The sequence below is a fragment of the Haliaeetus leucocephalus genome, unplaced genomic scaffold, assembly GCF_000737465.1.
Source record: "Haliaeetus leucocephalus isolate CR32 unplaced genomic scaffold, Haliaeetus_leucocephalus-4.0 Scaffold484, whole genome shotgun sequence".
Taxonomy (NCBI): domain Eukaryota; kingdom Metazoa; phylum Chordata; class Aves; order Accipitriformes; family Accipitridae; genus Haliaeetus; species Haliaeetus leucocephalus.
The window spans coordinates 260976-285651 of NW_010972920.1; the positions used below are offsets into that span (position 1 = coordinate 260976).

General features: G+C 42.1%; 1 protein-coding gene across 1 annotated transcript in view; it reads right to left on the bottom strand.

Annotated features, from left to right (window-relative positions):
- The window catches only part of LOC104836826 (chromosome unknown open reading frame, human C4orf22), a 228034-nt gene that overhangs the window by 201426 nt on the left and 1932 nt on the right, over positions 1–24676 (bottom strand). The window contains exon 2 of the mRNA XM_010575580.1: positions 24485–24609. Within this exon, the coding sequence (XP_010573882.1) occupies positions 24485–24609 (125 nt within the window). The remainder of the gene's footprint in view (positions 1–24484; positions 24610–24676) is intronic.

A 24676-nucleotide genomic window follows, 5' to 3' on the forward strand; every position in this document is an offset into this window, starting at 1 on the left:
CCCCCCCCCCCCCCCCCCCCCCCCCCCCCCCAGTGGGATGGGGGAGAAAAGCGGGAAAAGAAGTAAAACTCCTGGGTTAAGAACGGTTTAATAGAACAGAAAAGAAGAAACTAATAATGATAATGATAACACTAATAAAATGACAGCAGTAATAATAAAAGGATTGGAATATACAAACAATGCACAGTGTGATTCCCCCCCCCCTGCCGATCGACACCCAGTTAATTCCCCAGCGGCCAGCCCCCGCTACCACCCCACCCAAGTTTCTATACTAGATGTGACATCACACGGTATGGAATACCCCTTTGGCCAGTTTGGGTCAGCTGCCCCAGCTGTGTGCCATCCCAACTTCCTGTGCCCCTCCAGCTTTCTTGCTGGCTGGGGATGAGAAGCTGAAAAATCCTTGACTTTGGCCTAAACACTACTTAACAACAACTGCAAACATGAGTGTTATCAACATTCTTCTCGAACTGAACTCAAAACATAGCACCATACCAGCTACTAGGAAGACAGTTAACTCTATCCCAGCCGAAACCAGGACATACATCATAACGCATACAGATTTTGGCCTGAACCCACGGTCTCAAGGCAGATTTTATAAGAAACTGTTCTGCTTTTCAGTGCATTAGCCACGACAACATTTTCTCACTAAAATAAACATTTTACACAGTGAAATGCAGGTGCAAGAGAGGAAGTCAAGTACAGCACAGCAATATTTTCGGGCTAAGGACAAATATAAATCTTTTAAGGTTTAGGTCATATTCTAGTGCATCAGAAATGGTTTTGGGCTGCGCAACTGAAAATGCTTTATCCCTCTGACAAGCCTGTCTTTGTCATGATAAGTCATGGCTATAAACCTGCAAGCCCAATCTGTCTGTTTTCGCTCTGAACTAGAACATCAGCAACATACAAACCAAGCTGCCAGTGGGAAATGATCTCAGTGTTCGTATACACCTCTGAACCAGAAAACAAGGTCCTTTCAACAACATGGCATTACACCTGCACAGACAAGGTGCGCCATGTCTTATCTTTGCACAAACACTCGTACTTTAGATAGCTTGGTCACATGCCACCATCACAGGACGTCACCCTTCTCTCTCGGAAGCTCTAGGGCTACCCGGCACTAACATACAGTCTTGTGCTTCCTTTTAAAACTAACTCCTCTGCCTCGTAGCATACAATGATGAGCAAGGGCTAGGCGTTTGGAGATACGATAGTTTAAAACTCTAAGCTTGTAGGTCCACAAGCCATTTCACCAACAGCTAGATGAAGAGGGAGTTCTCCAAAGTACACAACTGAAAAACTCCACTCGATATACATCAATTCACTGCCTGTGAGATCTTCAAAGCCTTTTTTCAGAAGTCCCAAAACGTTTCTGCCTCATTAGGCATTAAACTGCTTTTAAATCTCAGGGCTCCCACAGCACACAAAGTGAAATTCCAATTTGCCCTCACAACTCAGATTCAACATGAACATAAAATCCTCCCCCGGTGCACCAGTCCAGAAGCGAGAAGTACCACAGAAAGGACCCTTCTGCAGACACTGTGAGTTGGGTAACGTGGCAAAGACTACAACAAAATAGTTTTGTTCCACTAGAAGGAGGCAGCAGCTGTGAGCAACACAGGTAATCTAGTTAGACAGCTCTCTTGGGCTAGAAGTACTCCAAATGAAATCGGTCACTGTTCATTGGATAATGCTTTATTATGTCCTACACTACTACAGATTTATGTGCACGTGCAGACTCATCCGTAAGAACTGTCACACCAATATCCCTGAATATTCCAACTTCAATGCAAATATTGTATTAACCTTCTTCATTTCTTTCTGTAGTGCAATGAAAAGACAAATTGTTTAACCGCTCTGTACATTTATAAAATTGACTGTGAAGTTTCAAACAAGCCTCCTGGTTTGAGGTGCATTATCTGTCCAAAAAAAGTAACTTTGTGCCCAAGAATGCAAAACAGATGCATGGACTGTTGTCAGCTTGCACCTACAATTCACTCAATTTCTGGCGCCATATTAACATAGCAATCAAAAAATTTGGCCTGAAGATCTCATTAAGAGAGTGCAAAATCTAGTTAACACTGGTTCTGAAGGTTTCAATATCGTTATTTAAAGGTGTGGCTCAAATAAAAAGCAAAACCAATAAAGTCCACCGATAAAAAGCGTAGGTTTTGGTTTGGGATGGTTATTTTTTCTTTGTAGACACTCAACTATCTGAAATATGTTTCTGCAATTCAGGTGAGTTAATTGCCAGCTTCTCTGAAAAATGTAAGTAAGTCTACATTCTATGATACGAAGAGCAATATATTAAGAAGGTGGGACGTAGAATATCGTCTTTTGGATAGGTTTCAGGCAGAAGATCAGCAACATTTTAGAACAAATCCAAGAAGTTATTCCAAATGTTGCTTAAAAATAATAGTTGAGCAGAACCTTCAATCACACACACACACTAAGTACTAGTACAGTAATCGATAGCTTAACTAGCCTAAATTTTCCACACGTAGATCCACTTTTGTTCTGGACTCCAGGGCATTGAAGTACTTGAGGCTGCAACATGAAACATATCTAGAGACAGGCCAATACCCAGGCCTTGCTGCAGAACCATGACCTGTTCAGCTCTCTGTTGCTGCGCTTCTTGTAGCTAAACAAAAAAAGCAGTCTGAAATCCAAAATAGTTGGAATTACTTCCAGATGGCAGATTTCTAGAAATAAACTTGATATAAGATCTACTTTGTCTTTCAGAAGTATTTCATTAATTTTTAAGACTGATAAAGGATCCAATCAAAAGCAAACCTTATTTAATCAATTTGCAAATAATAATCCTGCACCTTGCCTTCATTCTTCTACACTGACAACATATAGCTTTGATGCCCTGATTAAAAAATCAGGCAACTCTCTTCAACTTTTCTTAAAATCTCTTTAACCATTCATGTGGTAAACCCACTGTGTTCTTCTTTTAACTAAAAAAAAAAAAAAAAAAAAAAACCAACCCCCCAAAAAAACAAAAAACAGAACAAACCCCAACACAGGCCAAAAGTTATGAAAGCCACTCAAAGTCATATGAGGAAACATAACAAGCGTTTGAAACTTTAAGCAAATGCCAAATATCCACATGGCTAGTCACACTGTTTTCCTCCTTGCACAGAAGCTAGTAACGAATGTCTCGTGGTGGCTCTTGCAAACAGCGTCTTCCAAAGGCCTGCTCGCATCACCAATGCCGTATTAGCCCAACGGTAGATACACCATATCATCACTGCCCTCTCAAACAAAAGCATTTAAGCCATGAATGACCACTGTTCAAAGAACCACAGCTGTAGATTTTCGGGGCTATCAATGCAAAATGTGGCAGCTAAGCAGTGTCATCCGTGTTGTAGCACTCAGACAAGACGCCCTTCTCTCTAAAATCAGTGACTCAACATGCAATGCTGCTACCTCTCAGACACATGCTTAACTTAAGCACTTAATTAACTCTTAAGCACTTAATTAAGTCTGTGGAAGAACTTACAGGGCCTGAAGTCCAATGCTATAATGTGGCACACATACAGGATCTCACTTTGTGTCTACTGAAACCATTATGCTACTATGGAATGTTTTCTTCTAAAAACCCACCCCATTACACTAGTTACACATCTGACAAAAATGCAGTAAATTACCTCAAATCCCATTAATTATCCACTTTCTCCCACCACATCCTTAACCTTTTCAGAAAAAAAAAAAAGTCTACAGCTGTTGGAGTAATTCTTGGAAACAGCATAAAACACTCTTTCCCTGGAATGCATGAGGGCAGGTACTGAGGGCGCAATACAGCTCCTGCCCAAACCCACGCATCACCACCCTAAAAAGAGCACGGTGTTCAAACCACATGAACACAGCCAATGCCATCTCCACAAACAACTGCACATAGCAGAGGGCTCGCACTGCTTGCTCCTGACAAACAGCAAAGCGTGACTCACCACGTGTTTGCCTCCAACACACCCCAGGACAATGTGGTCAGGCAAGCAACCTTCAGCAACTTCAGCGCCTCAGCATCAACATGACTTCCAACCACACTCACCAGAAGGAGGACTGGTCCCTTCTGCACGCACGGTGTTGCTGCGGCTCTCGCGCATCTCCACAACAGAGCTGACAGGAGAACTTCCACGTGCCAATCGGCGAGACTATTTCAAAATAATCTACATTAATGCCACATGCAACACTTCAGCTCGCTCTTCATTAAAAAGAATTGCCTGATCAGTACAATCAAAACAGCCCTTTGAGTTCCATGAGAGCTGAATCAACCTCTGCTGCTGTGGAAGTTTATCTGTAAACATCCTTTAAATACCTTGAACACCTGCAGCCTTGGGGTAACAACCAAGTTGTTTTAAGAACTGCTTGTACCATTCTGCAATATTTCTCCTAAGGAAGCGATTAATTTACAGTGATGTCAGCTCAGAGCCTTTTCCTTGATTATTCTCTCTATTTACATGCAGGATCTTTTGTGAGTGCAGGTGTATAAATAGAATAGCTTCAATTAATTGCAATGTCGCCCATAGCATGTCTCCAATCAGTGGCTGCTGTGCACCTGCAGTAATATAATACCAAGAGAGATAATGTACTGAATATTAATCACATGTTGCCGTGTTACTTATTACAGTGTTTAAAAACATTTCCTTTACTACTGAGCTCTTTGTAAAAGGGTGTTACCAATTAAGCACCAATAGCCTGGGGAGTGATATTACAGTTCACACAATTTGGTTATAGTGACTAAGCAGAGAAAGCAGCTTGATAGCAGCTGTTTTTCTTAAATGGCTAACACAGTAACAGGACATTTTTTTCAGGAGCCCTTGCAAGGGGACGGGAGCTGGGGTGGTTTAAAAATTCTTGCCGCATTGTAATGTGGTATTATTGCGCATCCCAAAATGAATCACAGTTCAATACAGAAGCTAAAATTAAAACAATCAGTGCGTAGGGAAAACAAGAGGCACACTAGCAGCAAGATGTTCCCAGAAAAACATTGAGAAATTTCAATCCTGATTCTTTGTATATTCAGGGAGACAGCCTGTGCCACTGCACACAGACACGTGACCTGAAAGAACATGTCAGGGGGAAAACTACATGCTGGCTTTAAAGGCGCTTCTTCTGAAGTACTGCCCCATTATTGCCAAACACTTTTTTCCTATCAACACCAAGTACACGGACTGAATTTAAGAAAATTAGAGTGTGTGCTGAAGGCCTTTACCGAAAATAACATACAGAAGGAGAAAAGCAGAACACACTCTAGCATCTGGCCGTATATAACAGAGATCCCAAGCTCCACACATCCTGTCAGTTTCTTGGTTCACTTACGAAACCTCAGTGCACCCCTGAGGAACCGTACAGCTGATTTTGTCATGCTTTGGCAACTTCACTGACTGGGGTAGGACCTTGGGATCACAACAGATCTAGCGCTAACTCCCCAACAGCAGGAGAAAATGCTATTGCCAACAGCTTGTGCAGGAAGATATTCAAGAGTTAACTCCCAGCATCCCATTTTCTCCTTGAGTGCCACAAAATGAGGACCTTTGCGTATTGCTCTTCTGTCTGGTTAACCTGCAAACCAGAGTGTAAAATGAAACACTGTGCTTCTGCTTTCCTGCAGGTATATGGTGAGCAGGTACAGGTTGTTCACCCACAAATAGATCCACATATAACTTGGCATATGCATTGAAGAAAAATCAAGATGAAATAATCCAAATCAGAGATACTCTAATGCTTGTGAGACTAGAATGCCATAAACAGCAGCCAAACTGTACAAGAACCAGTGCCCTCTTCAATTACTACAGGGCCAAATGGAACACAATTCCAGTAAGGACCCTGTCTCTCACATCTTCCTCCACCGAAATATAATTGGTAAATGTTGTGTCGCTTCTAAAGCTACAACAGCCTTTGAAAGGGCCTTCCCTTCAATAACTGGGGTCATAAATGCAAAAATTTACGAGTTGAGCGGAACAATCAATTTGGATAGCAATTCTTGAACCACATATGGCACGCATTACAAAGTATGGTAAGCAAAGAGGCGTGTTCATGGGCATGCGCTTCTATGTCCATGCATGAGGACAGACGGGAAAACAACCTATCGCCATCCACTCCCTTACACTGGTGCCAAAATACAGTCAGCAGGAAAAAATGACGAAGAACGCTGTTGGATTTATAGCTTACCTTATTTCCTCTGTTGGGAGTTTCAGAAGAGGCAAACCCCAAGTTAGCAACTAGGAAAGCATGTTAAAAACAAGCATGTAAGTGATACAGGACAATGAATACCGGCAGCAATGAAAGCAAACACTTCAGAAAAGAGCAGGTGAAATAGGAAGAGAGTACAAAAACAAATCAGCAGAGAGAAAACCACATAACCTAGGTGTCAAGTCAGAGCAAATTCATTCATTCCCAACTCGATTACTCAGGCAATAATGACGAAAGACACTCAAGAATGCCCTTCTCGGAAGTAACTTTCCTAACTACTTCCACAGCGCAATGGCAACTTGGAGGAAAAAAACTAAAGGCGAAATAAAGCACTTGCATGCTAGCAGCCTGCTTTATTAACACTGATTTGGGTGGGATTGGAGCTACCACTGGAAACCTCCTCATAGGTCTAATGGTGGTGTAGAAATAGGTGCTAACATTAAATTACAGCCTCGCATTCATCAGAAAATTGGAAACTTCTCCAGTTGTAAGGTTTCACTACATACGTGTGATGCGTGACACTTCAGCACAACAAAAGGCAGACCTGTTCTGCCCTCGGTTCAGCTTGCTCTGGATATGATGCAAGGCCACATAATGGTGAGGACACCTTCATCAGGAACACCAATGAGTGATCAGCCCAATATGCTAAGACGGATGATGAAATACAGTATCAAATATATCCAACCGAGTTATCATTTTCACCATCAGTCCTGCCCTTACAGTTACTGGATTTCTCTTCCTATTTCCCGGGGCCAATGTGCACATGACTGTTGTTTACTTACTTCCAAATGTGATCCAATTTTTCATAAGCATCTACTACAACAACTCTCAGTTATCTACTACAGACAGTTAACCTTCCCTTCATACAAAAGAGTTAATGCTGTTCTGAATGCACTCTTCAGACCAAACTACACTCTAGAAACTTTAAGGTTAACTTCGACACAGGGTAGCAAAAGTAACTCACTTTACCGGCCAAGGCTGTAACTTTTTATTATTATTATTATTAATCAACAACCTAGAACTCACTCCTTTAAAGGGCATGTAATGTTTGGCCCATCACATTGCTCCGTAATATGGAAAATCATCACCTTAAGAGCACAAACACTCTCCCAATGATGTCTTTTCACTCCTGTCATTTGTGCGGCAACATCACATTATTCTTCAATTTCAGTCAGTGCCTGGATAGCATATTATGGAACTAAAATCTATAAATAATATCTGTACCTCACACAATACAGTTGATTGCACCATCTAGCACTAGATCTAGTGACAACTTGGTCCTTCGGCAACGGCTAATGGATATGTATGGTAATTAAAGGTATCTTTAACATTTCTATCCTTCCCTTTCTTTCAAGACTTCACAAATATTTCTGCTGCTGCCTGCAACTTGACATTGTTCAGCACTGAATTTTACCAGTCAAATCCATATAGTCTAGTTAAAATCCTCAGAAGTATTTTAACCTTCACAGGAATTAACAGATGTAAATAACATGGATTGGAAGGACTGAGCCACCATGCTGTTTACCTTCTGCCAAGATGGAAGATTCGTACACCTTGGGGGTTTTTTAAGCTGGTTTAAGGCATACCAAGACAGTCACTTACTTAACTAAACCCGGGGAGAATTATTGTCAAAGACATTTGGAAAGTATAAGCACATTGTGTCAGACCATTTCTCTTCCTTCCCTCTTAGCAATGTGTTTGAAGAGTGGCAAGAGATTAAGGAAACACAACTTGTCCTTTGCCAAAACCATGTTACGATTTTCCAGGTGTTTTATTATTTGTTCTGTGACCAATTAAACACATTCCTATGTAAACACTCACTAATCTGCAATTCTCTGCCTCTCCCTTGAAGTATTTCTAAAAAACGCAGTATTTACTATTCCTCCATGGAGGCCGGATAGAAGCAGCTTTTAATGATGGATGCCATCAGCTCCATCACTTCATTAGTGACTACTCTTGGACTCCAGGGAGTAGACAGACTGGACTTGGTGATACTACTTAGTAACATTTGTCACTTGTTTCCAGCACATTTCTCAATACCATTGCCCATCTTCACTGCCAGAAAAAGAACACATCTTTCCCACTGTATTCTGTACTAAAACATCAATGGAAGTACATCACCTGGCATCTGAGAATTACTAGTTTATGTTGTTATTCAAGGGGTACTCTTCTGTAGGCTTACTATTTTTTTCTGTATACTAATAAAACACATTGTTCTCATCTTTGCCTTTGGGTATTCACTTTCAAGCTCTATCAGCCTTCGTCTGACATACCAACTACTACAACTAAAGCTTCCACTCACCAGCTTCATGTGTCCAAATCTGGATGATTCTCCATATACTGAAAAAGCCCTCAGATAACAAAATAAGCCAATTTTGCAGCCACTTCAAGCCAGAACACTTCAAGAGGCTTCAACAAAGTCCAGGGTCTTCTCTACGTGCTATTTGTACTACTGACGATTCCCTGGTTCCCAAAGTGAAAGAGCAGAGTGTTTCCAAATATTCCCCAAGCTTCTGTAACTTCTCCTCACTTTCAAGCACATTCCAAAGGTAGGTTATTGCAGGTAAATGGAGCAGTAGAGTTCTCCTTGGCAAAAAGGCCAATTACAAAGCAGATTTTTCTGATGCCTGCTGCAGACTGAAGACATGTAAATGCCTAAGTACTCATTTCTAAGCCTTCAGGTTACCATACAAATTAACTGTACTTTTAAAAACACTCAAAAGCTTTCTCATGGCATTTAATATGAATACATATACCCAGGAAGCTCCTGAAATACTTGACTACATGGCATAAAATATGAGCTTGCTGCACTGTGAATATACATAGATAATCTATATTAACCAACATAGCCACAACAATACCCCTGCTGCTCAAAAGGAAATGTTTCATTATTAATACCAGTGTGTCAACTGTTAGCTCCCAGACCACTGGGAAAGACAGCCAGCACTGCATGTGGTCCATTTATATTGTAGTTTTTGGGACTCAAATCTAGATTTCGGGTCTTTGGAAGGAAAAAAAAAGGGCGGGGGGGGAAGAGGGCAAGAGGGGGAGAACTATTCTAGCTAGCTAGTCACTGACTTGTTCCCTCCGGCAAACATTTCCAACTCAGCTGTTTCAATCACAGCAGAACCAGAGCAACATCAGAGAATGGCAAAGTAGTATGTAAAACTCACATGACTTCTCGTGGACAGTAGACAGCATTTAGTGATACATACACAGACTGACATATCTCTCAGTGAGTAGCAATCTTAAATGGGAATAGACAGCTTTTCCTAAGAGTGAAGATGAGATCCACAAATAGGCTTTCATGGAAGTTAGCCACAGTAAGACTGTCTCACTCTGACTTTTCCATAGGACCATCCTTAGTCATTACATGTACCCCATGAGATGATCTAGCACTTGCAAAGAACTGCCATCAAAAGCTAAGAGAGACAATGAAAAATATTTGAAGATACCTACATGCAATAGAATTCAGGGCATGTAAACACTGAGCTACAGAAAAGACTGCTTGCTAGCATCCCCGATTCTGCATTACAGTGGAAAGCGTACTGAAATTCAGGTGTGACTGGTAGGTAACAGCAATGCAAAAGTTGGCACAACAAGAGAGCACAAACGTTTGCATGTGGAGCAAGGGGGAACAAAGCAATGTGTCACAGGACGCCACCACACTTAAAGCCATCCAGTAACAAGCGTGAAGTCAGGCCACCTGTCCAATCACACCAACTTAACTCCCAAACTCTCACAAAACCCAGCATCCTATCAAAGCTAACCTCTGATATCTCTGTCATCTCATTTGGACCTTCTCACACTGACGCGTAAGTAAGTCCACATACAGTCCTTATCTGGTTCAGGCTTCGCAAAGTGCTGTCAATCCTGTCACTAAGCAGATGAAGCACTGAGCATCTCCTGAAGTTTATGGACTTCCAGATCTGGGAGCACCATTATCTAAGCTACAGCAAAAAGCCGTTCAGCTCGTTTGCTGTAATCAAACTTATTTGCCAAGGAAGTACTCATACAGAATTTATAGCACCCCGATAATTCCTTAGTAATTCTCAGATACTGCCCAAACACTAGAGTTGTGACCTAAGGAGATGCAGAAATCACCAGGCCTGTGAGCTTACAGATTGGAGGCAGAAAGATACCAAGGCATCTAAGTTCAATTACCTCTTGCACACTGCTCTGCACTGAGAAGCATCAACTAAAAATTAAAACCAATACACACACATGTTGTTTGTATTAAAAATTCTTGTAATCTCATCAGGTGATTATTTAATAGATATGCGCTATCTGTAAAATCTACCTCTAGGAAGATGCTTAGCAAAAAGCCTGAAGATGGATGCCTCTTGCTCCATAACATACAAGGCTCTATTAATAACCACTCTCACCGAATATCAAAGAGAAAACATTAAAAGTAAAGAGAGGCCTCCTCTAGGCTAAGTAGTGCTAGAAGTTTCAGGCTTCCTCAGGTTTTGAAAACCTACCCAAGCAAAAGTGAAGCATGTGACAACTGCTTTTAAAAACTGTACTATTTTAAAACCAGGATTGAGTGGACATAGCAATAAAGGTGACAAAAAGCAAGCATATACAGCCCAGTGCCACACCACAGAGAAGCAGGCAAAAATCTCTGGCTAAGAGTCAGATCGGTACAGACTCCAGTAAAGAATTTGTGAACAAGCACACGAATACGATCTATTTGAAAAGAGCCAGTGGAGCTTCTGCCTTAACAAACCTCACAGTTCTCTGAAGCAGCTACAAGCATATGCTTAAGGATGATCTGGCTGACACGGTCTACTTGGATTTTTGAAAGCTCATCAGTGAAGGCTTCTAAGGAAACAACCTAATAATGGAGTACAATGAAAGGCCCCTTCTGGGATAAATGTTGCAAAAACCAATCATTTACTTCTACCCTGTATTTTCAATCTTTTAAACAAAGGGACAGCAGTAGACTGCTGGCTGGAGTGTGCTGTTAAACCTAGGGAAAAGGGAAAGAGCAATTAGGAGAGAAAGCTTGATGATGACTGGAAATTAGTCAGTGTAGGGATGAGTCCAACACCCTAACAATAAGCTATAGAATGACCTCATAAAACTTTGTGACTGGATAACAGAAGGCCAAAGGACAATCAATGCAGAAAAATATAAACAGAGGTCTACAGTGAAAAAAAAAAAAATCCTACCTTCACAGATAAAATGATAAGCTTCAAACTGACCATTACCATTCAGAAGAGAGATCTCTACATTATGATACAGAGTCTGGGCTGTTGCAACTACTTCCAAGTCAGTCCTGTTTGTTTGTTTGAATTGTTTTCCATACTAGTTTTAGATTGTTATTTCAAAGCCAACCTAAAAGAAAGAACTCGCTGGCTGCTGCGTACCACATCCTTATGAGTCCAAAGAACGTGCAACTCAGCTATTTACAAATTTATTATCCTGATTTAACATGGACATTCATGCCTCTGCTTTCCAGTTACCAAACTGAATTGCAATTCAAAAAAAAAGTACAATTTTTGCCTGCAAATACCATAACTAAAAAAATATTATGAACACCAAAGAAATAAGCTAAAAATGTAGCAAGACAACTTAAATTCCAAAACAAGAGAAGCACAGCATTAATGCTACAGAGAGCTTCCTATCTTTATGTAGGGGAAAAAAAAGGTAGCAGGGACCACAGCTTTGCTATAGCTGTCTTTTGCGACATGACTCAAAGAAAAATTTACAGTGTTTGGAAATGACAGATTTATTGCCTAAACCCCAGAGACTTAATAGTCTCAATTACCTCCTGTCTTCATTGACAAGGGCACACTGAGATCCCAGGCTTTTAACGCAACACCGGACAGAAACTATCTTTGTAACACAATCCTTGCCTGGATTCAAAGAGAAGAACAACAATCGTGACAAGACCATTGAAAGCAACATGACTAGGCAAAATTCAGCTGGTGCATGGGAACGTGAGGAGGAAAAAGCCAGCTGGAACAAACACCCTGCTGCCAAGCCCCCTCCCTCGACCTGGGAGGAAGCCCATGGCTGTTACCACTGTTCAGCATGAGATGATAGGTGGGCTAGCACTCGAACAGCAGCAAATGCCCTGCAAGACCATTACAGAGAATCTCTGTACAGCACAATTTAAAAAGCAGGAGAAAATCTAGCCACTGAAGCACTAGAGGAAAATTCTCCTCACACTGTTCTTTGTGGAAAACCATGCAAAACTTAAGATCAATAGGGCTCCTAAATCACCCACTACCAGCTCTTCTCTACTACAGTTCAATGGTTTCACACCCATACCCTAGCTGCTCTTTTCCTGTTTGTTTTTATTCCAAACAGCTTTAATGGCAAGTTTTGGGTTTCTTTTTAAAATCGTTCATCATAGTACCCTCGTTCTTTTACTAAGCTTAAAGCTAAGAATCCACATGCTGGTGCCAAACCCGATGCTTGCTTAAGAGGAGTTTGCACAAAGCTAAACCTTGGATATGCAGACAATTATTATCATTTGCCTTCTAGAAACTAACATAGCGAATTCTGTGACAATTCAGGTACTTAAGCTGCCATGTAGAGAATGATACTATATGAAAACAGAGTGTATTTGTGGGACACGGTGTGCTTCAAGTTACTACGGAGACTAATACAAATAGTCTCCATTTTGATGCTACTGTATAATTTGGTGCACGCACCTCCCACGTGCAAGCCAGGCCAAGCTGACAGTTCACGCTGTTCCCACCAACTTTGCAATCCTCTATAGGGGTGTAAGCCAGAGAAAAACTTGCCCTTGTTAGCACGCCACTCACACACACACAGTTTAAGAAACGCACCAGAACGTATTGGAGCAGAATCAGATCCTCAAAGATGAACTAGACAAACATGTTGCAAACGTTCCCAAAAGCATACATAGCTACATTAAGAGAGGTTTTCTATGTCTGGAAGACACACAAAAGTATCATGCGATTCCTCTTCCAGTAGCTGGCGCTAATCAGCAGACTGAGTTCTCAGGTGAGGAAGCACTGTTCAGCCCAACTGCTACATCTGTTTGGTAGGAACCAAGTGACACTGTGTTGTGGTTTAACCCCAGCCAGCAACTAAGCACCACGCAGCCGCTCACTCACTCCCCCCACCCACTCAGTGGGATGGGGGAGAAAATCAGGAAAAGAAGCAAAACTCCTGGGTTGAGATAAGAACGATTCAATAGAACAGAAAAGAAGAAACCAATAATGATAATGATAACACCAATAAAATGACAACAGTAGTAATAAAAGGATTGGAATGTACAAATGATGCGCAGGGCAATTGCTCACCACCCGCCGACCGACACCCAGCCAGTCCCCGAGCGGCGATTCCCTGCCCCCCCCTTCCCAGTTCCTAAACTAGATGGGACGTCGCATGGTATGGAATACACTGTTGGCCAGTTTGGGTCAGGTGCCCTGGCTGGGCATGACAAGCTGAAAAATCCTTGACTATAGTCTAAACACTACTGAGCAACAAACATCAGTGTTATCAACATTCTTCACATACTGAACTCAAAACATAGCACCGTACCAGCTACTAGGAAGACAGTTAACTACATCCCAGCTGAAACCAGGACACACTGGCTACTGTAACTTTACAAGGATGTGTCCCAAGTGGGTGCCAGGTCCCGCACAAGAAGAATGCAAACATACTGTCAAGCTTTACGCATCAAAACCTCTTAACATGAAATGCTGCGGTCCCTGCTATCCTTAAGCAGATTTACACTCCAAAGAAATTCAGGTTTTGTGTGGCCAAGACAGCCAGACATTGAAACATTTAAGCAAGTAGCCTTGGCGGATCTTTAGCTTTTGTACACGTATTTGTGAAAGCTGCTTCCTTACCACAACAGAGCTGCTGACAAAACCTTTTTCAGGACTTGCCATTCACTGCGTTAGAGGTGGCCAGGCAGAAAATTCTGTCTAGTCCTTAGTGTGGGCCTGCGGTTCTCACTTTACTTTGGTGCAGAGAAATATTTCGGCTCAGAACTACTGTTTTGCAAAAGATGCAATCCTTGATATACTTCAGAGGAGGAAAGGTGCTTTGTTTTTCACTTAATATAGAACACCTGAATTACAGCGCTTTGAAGATGTGTGTTCACAAGGCACATTAGCAGGAAGATGGAAGAACGTGCAGATGTTTGAGCATCCCTGCCTTAGGCAAAGTTATACCAAAAGGAAATAAATATCAAATTCTTTGAAAATCACTTCTCTTTTCTAGGTATTTAGCTCATCCTAGCTAGACTATGCACTTCTTTAACGTCTATCTTGTCCAAAAGAACTCTGAACCAGCAGATTATGAACTGCAGGAATCCACAGGCAAATCCATTTCCCGGACTCCTGTTTCATTTGCTTGAAGATTACCAGCAAAATAACAAACCATCCCTCTAAAAGGAAATACTTTTCAGCACCTACTTAAACACATTTCATTTATTTATTCCAAATATTTTCCCCAAACTATCCACAATTTATAAAGAAAAAAAAAAGTAAAAATATGATGACCAATTTATTCTTAGGCAAAGAATGTTGATTATTGCAACACGCTTCCAGGTGAAAAAATATTTCTGCTAGTGTAACAAATTCACTGCCTAGAGTAGAAAGCTACCCAAACACACCCGGACCTCTTCAAAAAACATTCAATATTGTATTAAGAATATTAAGAACATAACACTTGGAATTATCGAAAACCACTCACGTTTGTGTGCTACTTGGGGGACAACTTCCACACACGGCAAATTGAATGGTCCCCAGATATAAATACATATCACTCAAAATTTGTATTAGGTATTTGTTCAGCTACTTATCTTTTTCAGAAGCCTATGTCATAGCCTGTATAGTCAAGGCTGGAAATCCTTACTTATTCTTTCCACATCATATTTGGATTTGCTGGAAAGCACGTATATACACTTATTTCAGTGAAATGTCCATTGCAAATCATGCGACCTATCAACTTGCTCCTCACTGTACCACTTACAAATAAATTTTAAAAAAAACAGAAAAAAAAACCAAACCACAAAATAAAGAGCTTATTGCAGTACCATCTTAAAATTCAGCTCAGTCACGGACAGAAAAATCAAGAAATCTTGTTCTTCCACTTTTCCCAATTTTGGACTAGACAATTTAGAACAGGCAACGCATTGTCCTCACATGCAGCTGTCAAAGCTTCTCTCCTTCCTTCAGCCTTGCCACCTGACTTCTGAAGGACCGAAGCTGCTAGGCAGCCCAAAACTTTCAGTAGTCACGCACCCAGTATTAGTATGTACACCCTAATGTTCTATCTTCAGCTACACACATCCATGTAGATGTTTGTGTTCACCTGCCAGGTTTAGGAAGTTCCATCTACATTTCTCAAGGTGTCTGACTTCATACATCATACACAACCAGGAGAATTCTGTTGAGGGAAACAAAAATTCATCGTTTTCTTGCTCAGGGTAACCCAAATGACTTCTAGGCCCACCCTCAAGGAAGGAAGTTATTGCTTTAACCATTCAAGAGGCTTACGCTGAAGACACCACTTGGGACACCGATTTCCTATGGCGTTAGACACACAAGGGGAAGCAGAAACAAACTGGTCAGTAAACTGACTTCCACAGTCTCAGACTGCCTTCTATGTCTTTTTCATTTGAGTACGTAGCCATCGCAAGTTTGGAGAAAGCCCAAAAAGAATGACTGCAGCTAATTTAAGTGTCTACTTATGTCTGTGGAATCCCTAAGAAGCTTACGGATGCCTGCCTTTTCCCACTCAACTTGGGGCTAACGAAACCAAAATAAGGACAGTCAAAAAAGTGTCAGCAATTACTTCTTCCCTTACCAGAACATACCAGAAAAGAAAAAAGTGGCATTATGGTGACATGACCTTTTACAGATTTAGAGCTGCTATTTGCACAAAAGTGAAGGCTGGAGTTAGGTGAAAGAGGTTTTGTTTTCCTAAACAGAAACTGAGTTGCTAAGAGTGTGGAAAAACACCAACCAAGAGACAGACGTAGGTGGCAAGATATAACAGGAAATGCAAACAAGTTTTAAGTATCAGAAGGGGAAGATTTCAGGATTATCAGCACCCAGCGCTGATGCTACCAACTAGTACAATTCTAAAACTCAACCAGCTAACTCACCTCCTAGCATTTTCTGCAAAATATCGCTTTCTGCGTAAGAAGCAATTCTGGAGCCCACTCCTTTCTATGGCTGGATCTCAGGAGTTTCAAATCATGACAGAAGCAGAAAGAACTACAAGGTCTCTATATGATCAACAAACAACTATCAAGGAGTCAGTCTTCCAACAAGAGTGGGAGTTGCATTCGTCCCCTTCCTTCATTAGTCTGAGAAAGCGCTACTTCACACTGAATTGTTGAGAAAAACATGCTGCTATTTTAACAGTAGAGCAAGCAATAAAAATTCAGAGAGGAGGAAAAACCTGGTCTCAATCCTGCGGTTTAGGGTCAGGAATGGGTCATCTTCCCCTTCCCACTAAGGTACTGGTTTAAAAGACTCCAAGGGAAGGTGTGGAGAAGGAGGAGAGAAACACAGAGAGAACAGGAAGATGTCCAAAAAAGCTATTTTGCTGGGCCAGAAGGGCCACCATGAAACATTCTTAAGGCTGTTCCAGTTTGCTCTGTTTACCCAACCTTGAATTACCAAGACATGTGCAAGCTTCAAAAAAATTCAGCTCAGAGAAGCCTTCCAACATTGATATCCATCTAAATGTTATCTGTATATTATGGGCTTATAAAAACAGGGGAAGAAAAGAAAAGCTCTAAGATATTCCTGCCATGGATTTTCTTTCACATTCTCCAATTCTTACTCATTCTGGTTGAGCCAAAAAGCATACTGTCAGACACATGACTCAAGCTGTTTGGCCTCTAGTCCCAGCAAGTGCTAAGAGTGCAGAGGCACGTTGATATGAAATATAATTAACCATACTTTTTCCATAACATCACAGAAAAAAAATTCTGCAGGAGCTTAGTAATAGCTCTGGGGGAGATTTGGTGGGGGACAAAACCAGGAGTGGCTCTACCACATGCACAGGGACGTGGTTCTTCAAAGCCTCAGAGGAAGTTAGCAGGTCAGTTCACGGGAAACAGGGCGCCCAGCTGCCTTCAGCGCCTTTCAGCATTTCAAGCTTAGTTATGAGTAGGTTCACTCCGTATTTGTAATGCTACCTAAAAAGCCACAAGTGTTTAAAACAGCTATCCCTCGATTCATCCTTGGCTGTAAGACACTGGCCCACCCAGCAAACTGAGAGCATCACATACTACCCACATTCTTCCACTGAAGCAGTTTGATGCACTTGCTAATACAGACTGTACCTTTCCCCCTTCTCTCCTCAGTGAAGGTATAGTCCATGCCAAAGTCAAAAGTAATTTATGAGCTAAAATGGGAAAGGAAGGGACTAAAGTCACACCGCTTTCCTCCAAGATCCTTAGGTGTATTAAGAGAAGGTCACTTCCTACACTCCCTCAAGAATGAACAGATTCATCCCTTCCAGCATCCTCCCTCTGAAGCAGTATCCATGTACTACTACTCAGCCACATCTTGATTCATACAAAGAAAATACCCTCAAAGAAATTTCAACCCATAGTTTATCATTCAACTGTTGAGAGTTTTCCCTGCAGTCACAGCAGAATCCGTGAGGCCTGCACTGTGTATAGAGCCACTCCAGCACAAGAACCACAGAGAAAATTTGAAGGAAGAATCAGACTGCAAATTAAAATCGTACATATTGAATGAAGATCTGCTTCCGGCATATTTCCTTCTTTCTTTCTGTATACAAGAAAAGTCTTTAGACCATGCGCACACACATGTGAAAACCCCCAACCAAAGATTTGGTTTTAAAGATGTTGCACTTAACATTAGACATATAATTGCTTTGGGATTTGGCACTTCCTGCATCTCCAATCACTGAAATAAATTAAAAGAATTAGGCTACCGTTAAGTGCAGACTCCTGAAGTTTAATTCTTTGCATTGTATTTCAGTGGGATTACTTGCAATACCAAAATCCAAAGCAATACTTCTAAAAAAAAAAAAAAAAAAGAACAACGTTCCGTCCCTCGCTTTTAATGTTTTGTTTTAGCAGCCTGCTTAAAAGCAGGTTAAAGAAAGAGAGGACAGCCGAAGACCTACTATCGACCCATGTACCAAAACACCTCTTGTCCACAGGGTTTGCAAAAGGAATGAATACATTTTAACTAGACCTGATTGCCTTTCTAAGAGAAACTTTTGTAGGCCATAAAAACACATCCAGTAGACAGAGGTGTTTCTGAGCCCACAACTCCTGCATAAAGGATCAGAGGAGGAGTAGCACAAAAGGATAGGGTGCCAAATAGAGACAGGTTACAATTAATTGTGTTTGGTAGGACACTCACAAAACATCTGAAAGCAAACTACTCTGCAACTGCCTCAAGCCTAGAGTTTGCAGAAATGAAAGGAGCTCCCCCTTCTGCTTCATTTTCTGCTTTCTCTGATAAAGGGGCAATCTGTAATGTACCTCCCAAATCACGTTATGCAAAAGATAAAACAGAAGATGGGAACATCTGACAATGACTTAACACATGATCCCAGGATGGCTGGCACCAGGGTTTCATTCTCTCCTCTGGCTGATGAAACTTAAATCCAGATTTTCTACCATCTGGGAGCAAAGCCCAGCTTTGCCATTTGCTGTTCCGCTCCCACCCCCATTTGCACAGGAGAAATATTTCTGGGTTCCTATCCCTGCTCCAAAGGCCAGTGCTGGTGTCTTAAGCCACAGAAAAGCGGCCCCGAGAGCGATGCTGTACACCCTCCCCTTCTCAGGCACCAGTGCTGACTGATGGGCTAACTAGTCACCCTCATGGTCCTCCTAGGCCAAATAAAAAAAAAAAAAAGCCAACGGCTATTTTACACACGAAATGGACCCATTTCAGAGGACAATGATCCAGCACTCCATTCCAGAGCAGCTTGTAGCTCAACATTATTCTTGCACTTCCCAGCACACAGCTGTAGATATCCCAGCACAGAGGCAGCTACACAGCATTTCTAGCACCTGCAAGTGATACAGCCCTGATACTCTGAATGGAAGTAGCAGCCTTTCCTCCAAAGAAAAGCCTTAACAAGGACGGTTCCACTTGTTTGGGGTTTGGTTGGGGGTTTTTTCCCCCCTTATCACTGTCTACTCGTATCACTAAGCAGTCAGACGAGAGCTCAAGGGCTGTGAATCTTAAGTGGAGAGAGGCCTCTCCTGGTTACAGTAGGTAAAACACTAAAGACCTGAAGCAGAAAGACCAGATCCCTATCCTAAACACCCTCTCCATTTCAGCCACTGCTCCTTTGACTGCAGGCTTTAGCAATTCTCTCTGCAAGGGGCAGAGACAGTTCGTAGCTACAGAACCCACCCCAGTGACATCAGCAGTAGCAAAGACACCTGTTCAACATGGTCATCAGTAGAGCAGGAGTTGAAATGGAAGCGATTTACAGATTTATCAGTGTTGCTTAGTACTAAATCTTGTGGGTAGGGAATACCCATGTGCCATTCAGAAGTCACTTAAAATCCATGTGAAAGTAGTGTAGTTCCCTGGTAAGCAGAGGCCACAGTAATTCCACAGTAAAACACTAGTATAGGTGCCATATAGATGTCAGGAAGTCCACGCAGCCTGGACCCAGGCTTTGAAATACAAACGCAGTTATGAAATGCTGCTGCCTCAGAATGTTCCATCGGAAGAGGAGCTGAAAGCATCATAAGGCAATACTGTATTTCCAGTTGAGACAACTGACAGTAAGTTGTTTCCTGTCCTGATGTCAACCAGAGTTTTATTTATTCTGTGCATGCTCAGCTGAAAAAACACAGCTCTTCTTAAACATAAATGCTATGCAAGTTACAGGACACTTTTGAGGAACTTGAGATTTTTCCACCTGTGTCATTCTGGACAACAGAAAAAATAAACGATCTTGCACTCATTTAAAGATGACCTAATATAAAAAGAAAAAAAAAATTCTTTATTTCCAATTTACTTCAGTGAAAAAAAATAAAAGACAACCCAGGGCTCAACTCCCTTCATTTCAGATCCCAAAGAAACACATACATCCTTGTCGCAAAGAACAGATGGCATGTCGTGCTTCTATCTGCCTCTCTAAGTCTGCGGTTCACTGTTTTTTATTACCCTGTTTCTTTGTTCTTACCAAAAAAAAAAAGCCCAAATCCAAGTCTCTGATGGTGCCCCTTTTTTGTGGAAAAGCACAAAGTATTTTAAAGGAACTAATCTTACTTGTATTTACTTTCCCCTGTCAATTTTCACTTGACTTCACATGTGACACTAAGACCAGAAAAGTTTAAGACTGCTTCACAAAGACAGGAAATAAATGCACTGCCTCCAGCCCACCCAAATTCATTTTCTGCAACATGTACTCAACTTATTTTTACCATTTGTTAAGGAAGTCGTACCAATCCTACCAAGTACATGCCTTAACTGATAATGCTATTTAACTAAGGAAGAGGCATTCAGAAGGCAAAAGAGGTAAGGATTCAGAGGAACAACCCACTACCTTTCTAGACATTTGAGGGAAAATATCCCCGCCTCTGATCAGAAGCAGCTTTGCAGTATGGTGTAATATGTACCTGCTCTGAAGCTAATTTTTCAAATATTCGTCAAGCGTGCCTTCGTACACATGAAGAAGACTACTTGGTTCTTGAGCAAACCCTAACCATTTCGTTTAAGCAACAACTACAAAAACAGAAAAGCATCGTAAGAGTGACAACCTTCTTTGTGCTCACCTTCTACTACTGCTCTAAATCATCTACTCAGTTCTGTCTTGCTGATTTGTTGCTACTCCACAGGAACCGTGCTTCGAAGTTGCGGCTAAGAGGACACTTCCCGGTTACTAACCTTTGCATCAGGCTTTACATCTCCAATAAATTACAGGTTTCTGTGATTGTTCTGTGATGCCGTAAAAGGCACAGCAGTAAAAGCTTGCTAACTAATACAGCCTATGTAAATTAAATGTTTCTGAACGCTGACAGACTAACCCTAAAGATAAAATGGGAATTATGGAAGCCTACAGCAAACACAGCAGCTATGCATAATAGCAAGTGGCACACCATGGAGCTGAAGTGCAGCAGAGGCCATATCTATTATGGCTGTTGGCTTATTTTAGTACTTCTTAGCAACTGGAGCTTGAAGCTATTCTTGTGCAATACCAGTGGCGTACACTGTTTCTTATGGCTTAGTGTGGTTATATCAGCAAGGCACACGGGAAGCACTCTGGCTGTGGGAACCCCATTGCTACGACGAGTATCGACCACTTGCAGGTATTTCCAACACCATTAAACACAAGTTTGTTTCCCAAAGAGAACACAGAAAGTTACTTAAGAGCTACCTCCTCTGTGTTTTGATCCACATAACCTCTCATTGTATGAACCTCCCGAGCCATATATCCCATCTTAGACTTGAAAAACTCACACTGTTTTTCTTTCATGCACAAGATTATTCTGAATGGGTGTCCTGCTTTCAGCTGGGATAGAGTTAACTGTCTTCCTAGTAGCTGGTACAGTGCTATGTTTTGAGTTCAGTATGCGAAGCATGTTGATAACACTCATGTTTTCAGTTGTTGCTAAGTAGTGTTTAGACTCAAGTCAAGGATTTTTCAGCTTCTCATGCTCAGCCAGCGAGAGAGCTGGAGGGGCACAAGAAGTTGGCACAGGACACAGCCAGGGCAGCTGACCCAAACAGGCCAAAGGGGTATTCCATACCATGTGACATCCCATTTAGTATAGGAACTGGGAAGTGGGGGCGGGGAATCGCAGCTCAGGGACTAGCTGGGTGTCGGTCGGCGGGTGGTGAGAAATTGCACTGCGTATCATTTGTACATTCCAATCCTCTTATTACTACTGTTGTCATTTTATTAGTGTTATCATTATCATTATTAGTTTCTTCCTTTCTGTTCTATTAAACCGTTCTTATCTCAACCCAGGAGTTTTACTTCTTTTCCCGATTTTCTCCCCCATCCCACTGGGTGGGTGGGGGGGGAGTGAGTGAGCAGCTGCATGGTGCTTAGTTGCTAGCTGGGGTTAAACAACAACAATGGGAAATAGCCCTGTCAACCTCTTTGTAGGAGACAGCAGTGTCATGGCAGTAGGTAGGGGATGGAGAGGAGCATCAAAGCAGAAATCCTGGAGACACATGCCGAAGGAGTTTGCTCTCACATGCAAAAATAATCCGTGCAGTCACAATTAACAGTGACAGTTGCTGAGACCTGTGCAGCCAAGTTCAACTCGAGGAATTTTTTTCTTCTGCTCAGAGAAAACCACAGATATATTTGTGCAAGCAGACAGTTCAGAAGCCCTGACAGCCACAACTCCTGACGCAGACTTTTGGATAATCTGCTCAACCAAACACTGTTAAAATAGGCCACTTAACCCTGTGAGTCAACCCTGACATCTCCCCACCTACAAACTAATGGGAAACTAAACAAAGAATAACCAAACAAAAAAGGACAGTAGGACAAAACACCCACTCAAGACATCAAGGAAAGACACAACTGCACCAAGAGCTGTGCCTTTACTTCATTTTCACTCATCTCCACACACGGAATCACTAGAACAGTAATTAATAATGATCACTGCTTTAGAAACATACTGTAGAAGAACATTACAAGACCAACCGGTCAGCCATTTGAGTTCAGTTCTTACTCTCTGGATGTCATCAGCACTGTCACCATCAGCTTCATCTGGCTGCAGAGTACGACTGGGCATAAGCCACAGAATGTTACAGGTCTAAACAAGTACGAAAAAACCCAATCCTTTTTGTCTTCATTCAAATAATTAAGCCTTTGGTTTTCCAAAATTAATTTCTCCATACAGTGACATGAACACTTAATCCTTTAAATAAAAAAAAAAGTCACCTTCTCCCTGGAATAGAAGTTTGATACAGGATTGTGCACGAAGTATGGCAATAGCTTAACGACACAGCACACCTTCTTGGCCCACAAATGCTACAAAAGGCATTTGATGCATGCTGTTAAATTATTAAATGCTCATTTCACTATAGCACGAAAAAGGAAAAGCATCACAGGAGAATAAGACTGCTCAGCGGCTCTACTATTCACCAACCACGTTGACAAAATAAGTATTGTAGTAATGTTATTTAGCTTCTTGTAGGAAGGCACCCAAAAAAAGTTCACTATTTACAGGGGTTGTTCATTTATTTTTTCTCAAGAAGCAAAGAATAGTAAACAGCGAAATATTTTTTAAGATTTGCAGGCTGGTTAAACAGAGCGGAGAAGGTGCAAAAATAAAAAGGCAGGGGGTACCAGGCACAAGATATGACAAAGCTTTACTGCAAAGCACTGAGTTCCCAGCGCAACATGAGTTTTCGTGGAAAACACATGCTGTAGCAATACACGCTGTAACAAGTATGAGATGACAGAAGTCAAAACAAAACAAAAGCCTAAAAAAAAAGAAATTGCATATGCACTGCTTGAACTTCCTTTGTCAGAGGCTTTCGGAGAGTAAATCAGCTCTCCCCACAAAGACTTTTGGAAATGGAATTAAAATACTCCACATAAAAGAGCAGACGCCTTGTAACAGGATCCAGAGACCTTCATCCAGCCTAAGCCATTTAAATATCTTCCCAAGTGCTAGTTATACACCTTTACGTGACTTGCTTCAGCTACCCTATGTAAAGGGAGCGCTCCAACAGCAATCCCAATCTCCCTGACCCAGGGGAACACTCACAAGGCGCCAAGACGAGTTCACCCACTGCTGTAGACAGGAAAGGAACTCTAGACTACCCTACTCAATGAACTCAGTCCTTAAAGCCTTACAGCTGATCAGCAAAGAAAGGATATTTTTCCTTCTCATATGCCATGCCTGTTCCATCAGTACCTTCCCTGTCTTGTAACCATCAATCCCAGAAGCGTGAAGTGTTAGAAAACAGACATTTCTTGGCTGCAACTTTGAAAGGACGATCGAGGTATTGAAGTGCATTGTTTTGTAACCGAGTAGCAGTATTTAGGTGTCTCTAGCACATCTACCACCTAAGAAACACCATTGCCTCATTTCTCTTACGCTGGTATTTGAGCCTAGGGGAAGGGAGACAAGAACAGCGCCCACAGACACACACACAAACACACCCCAAGTCATGAAGCAGCCCCAACAGCCAGGGCTCAGCTTTTGAGGACGGGTCACTGGTGTTACAACACCTGTTTGACCGGGGAAAGGAAATCAGCGGAGGCTGCCAGGCGGTGGTGCAGACACGGTCCCCGCTCCAGCAAGCTGCAGGGCAGGTGCCTAGCGAGGTGCGCCCGAGGGCCCCGGGCGGGCACTTACTTCTGGGGGGCCGCCGCCGTCAGCCCCGCGGCCGCTGCCGCCCGGGCCTCGAACTCCTCCCGCCGCAGCACGTTCCCGGAGCCGCGGAAGCCCAGTTCCACCAGCTGCCGCCCCACCTCTTCGCTCTGCGGGAAGGAAAAGACGGGCAGGGAGCCCGGTTACCGCCGGCACACCGGGGACGCGCCCCCCCCC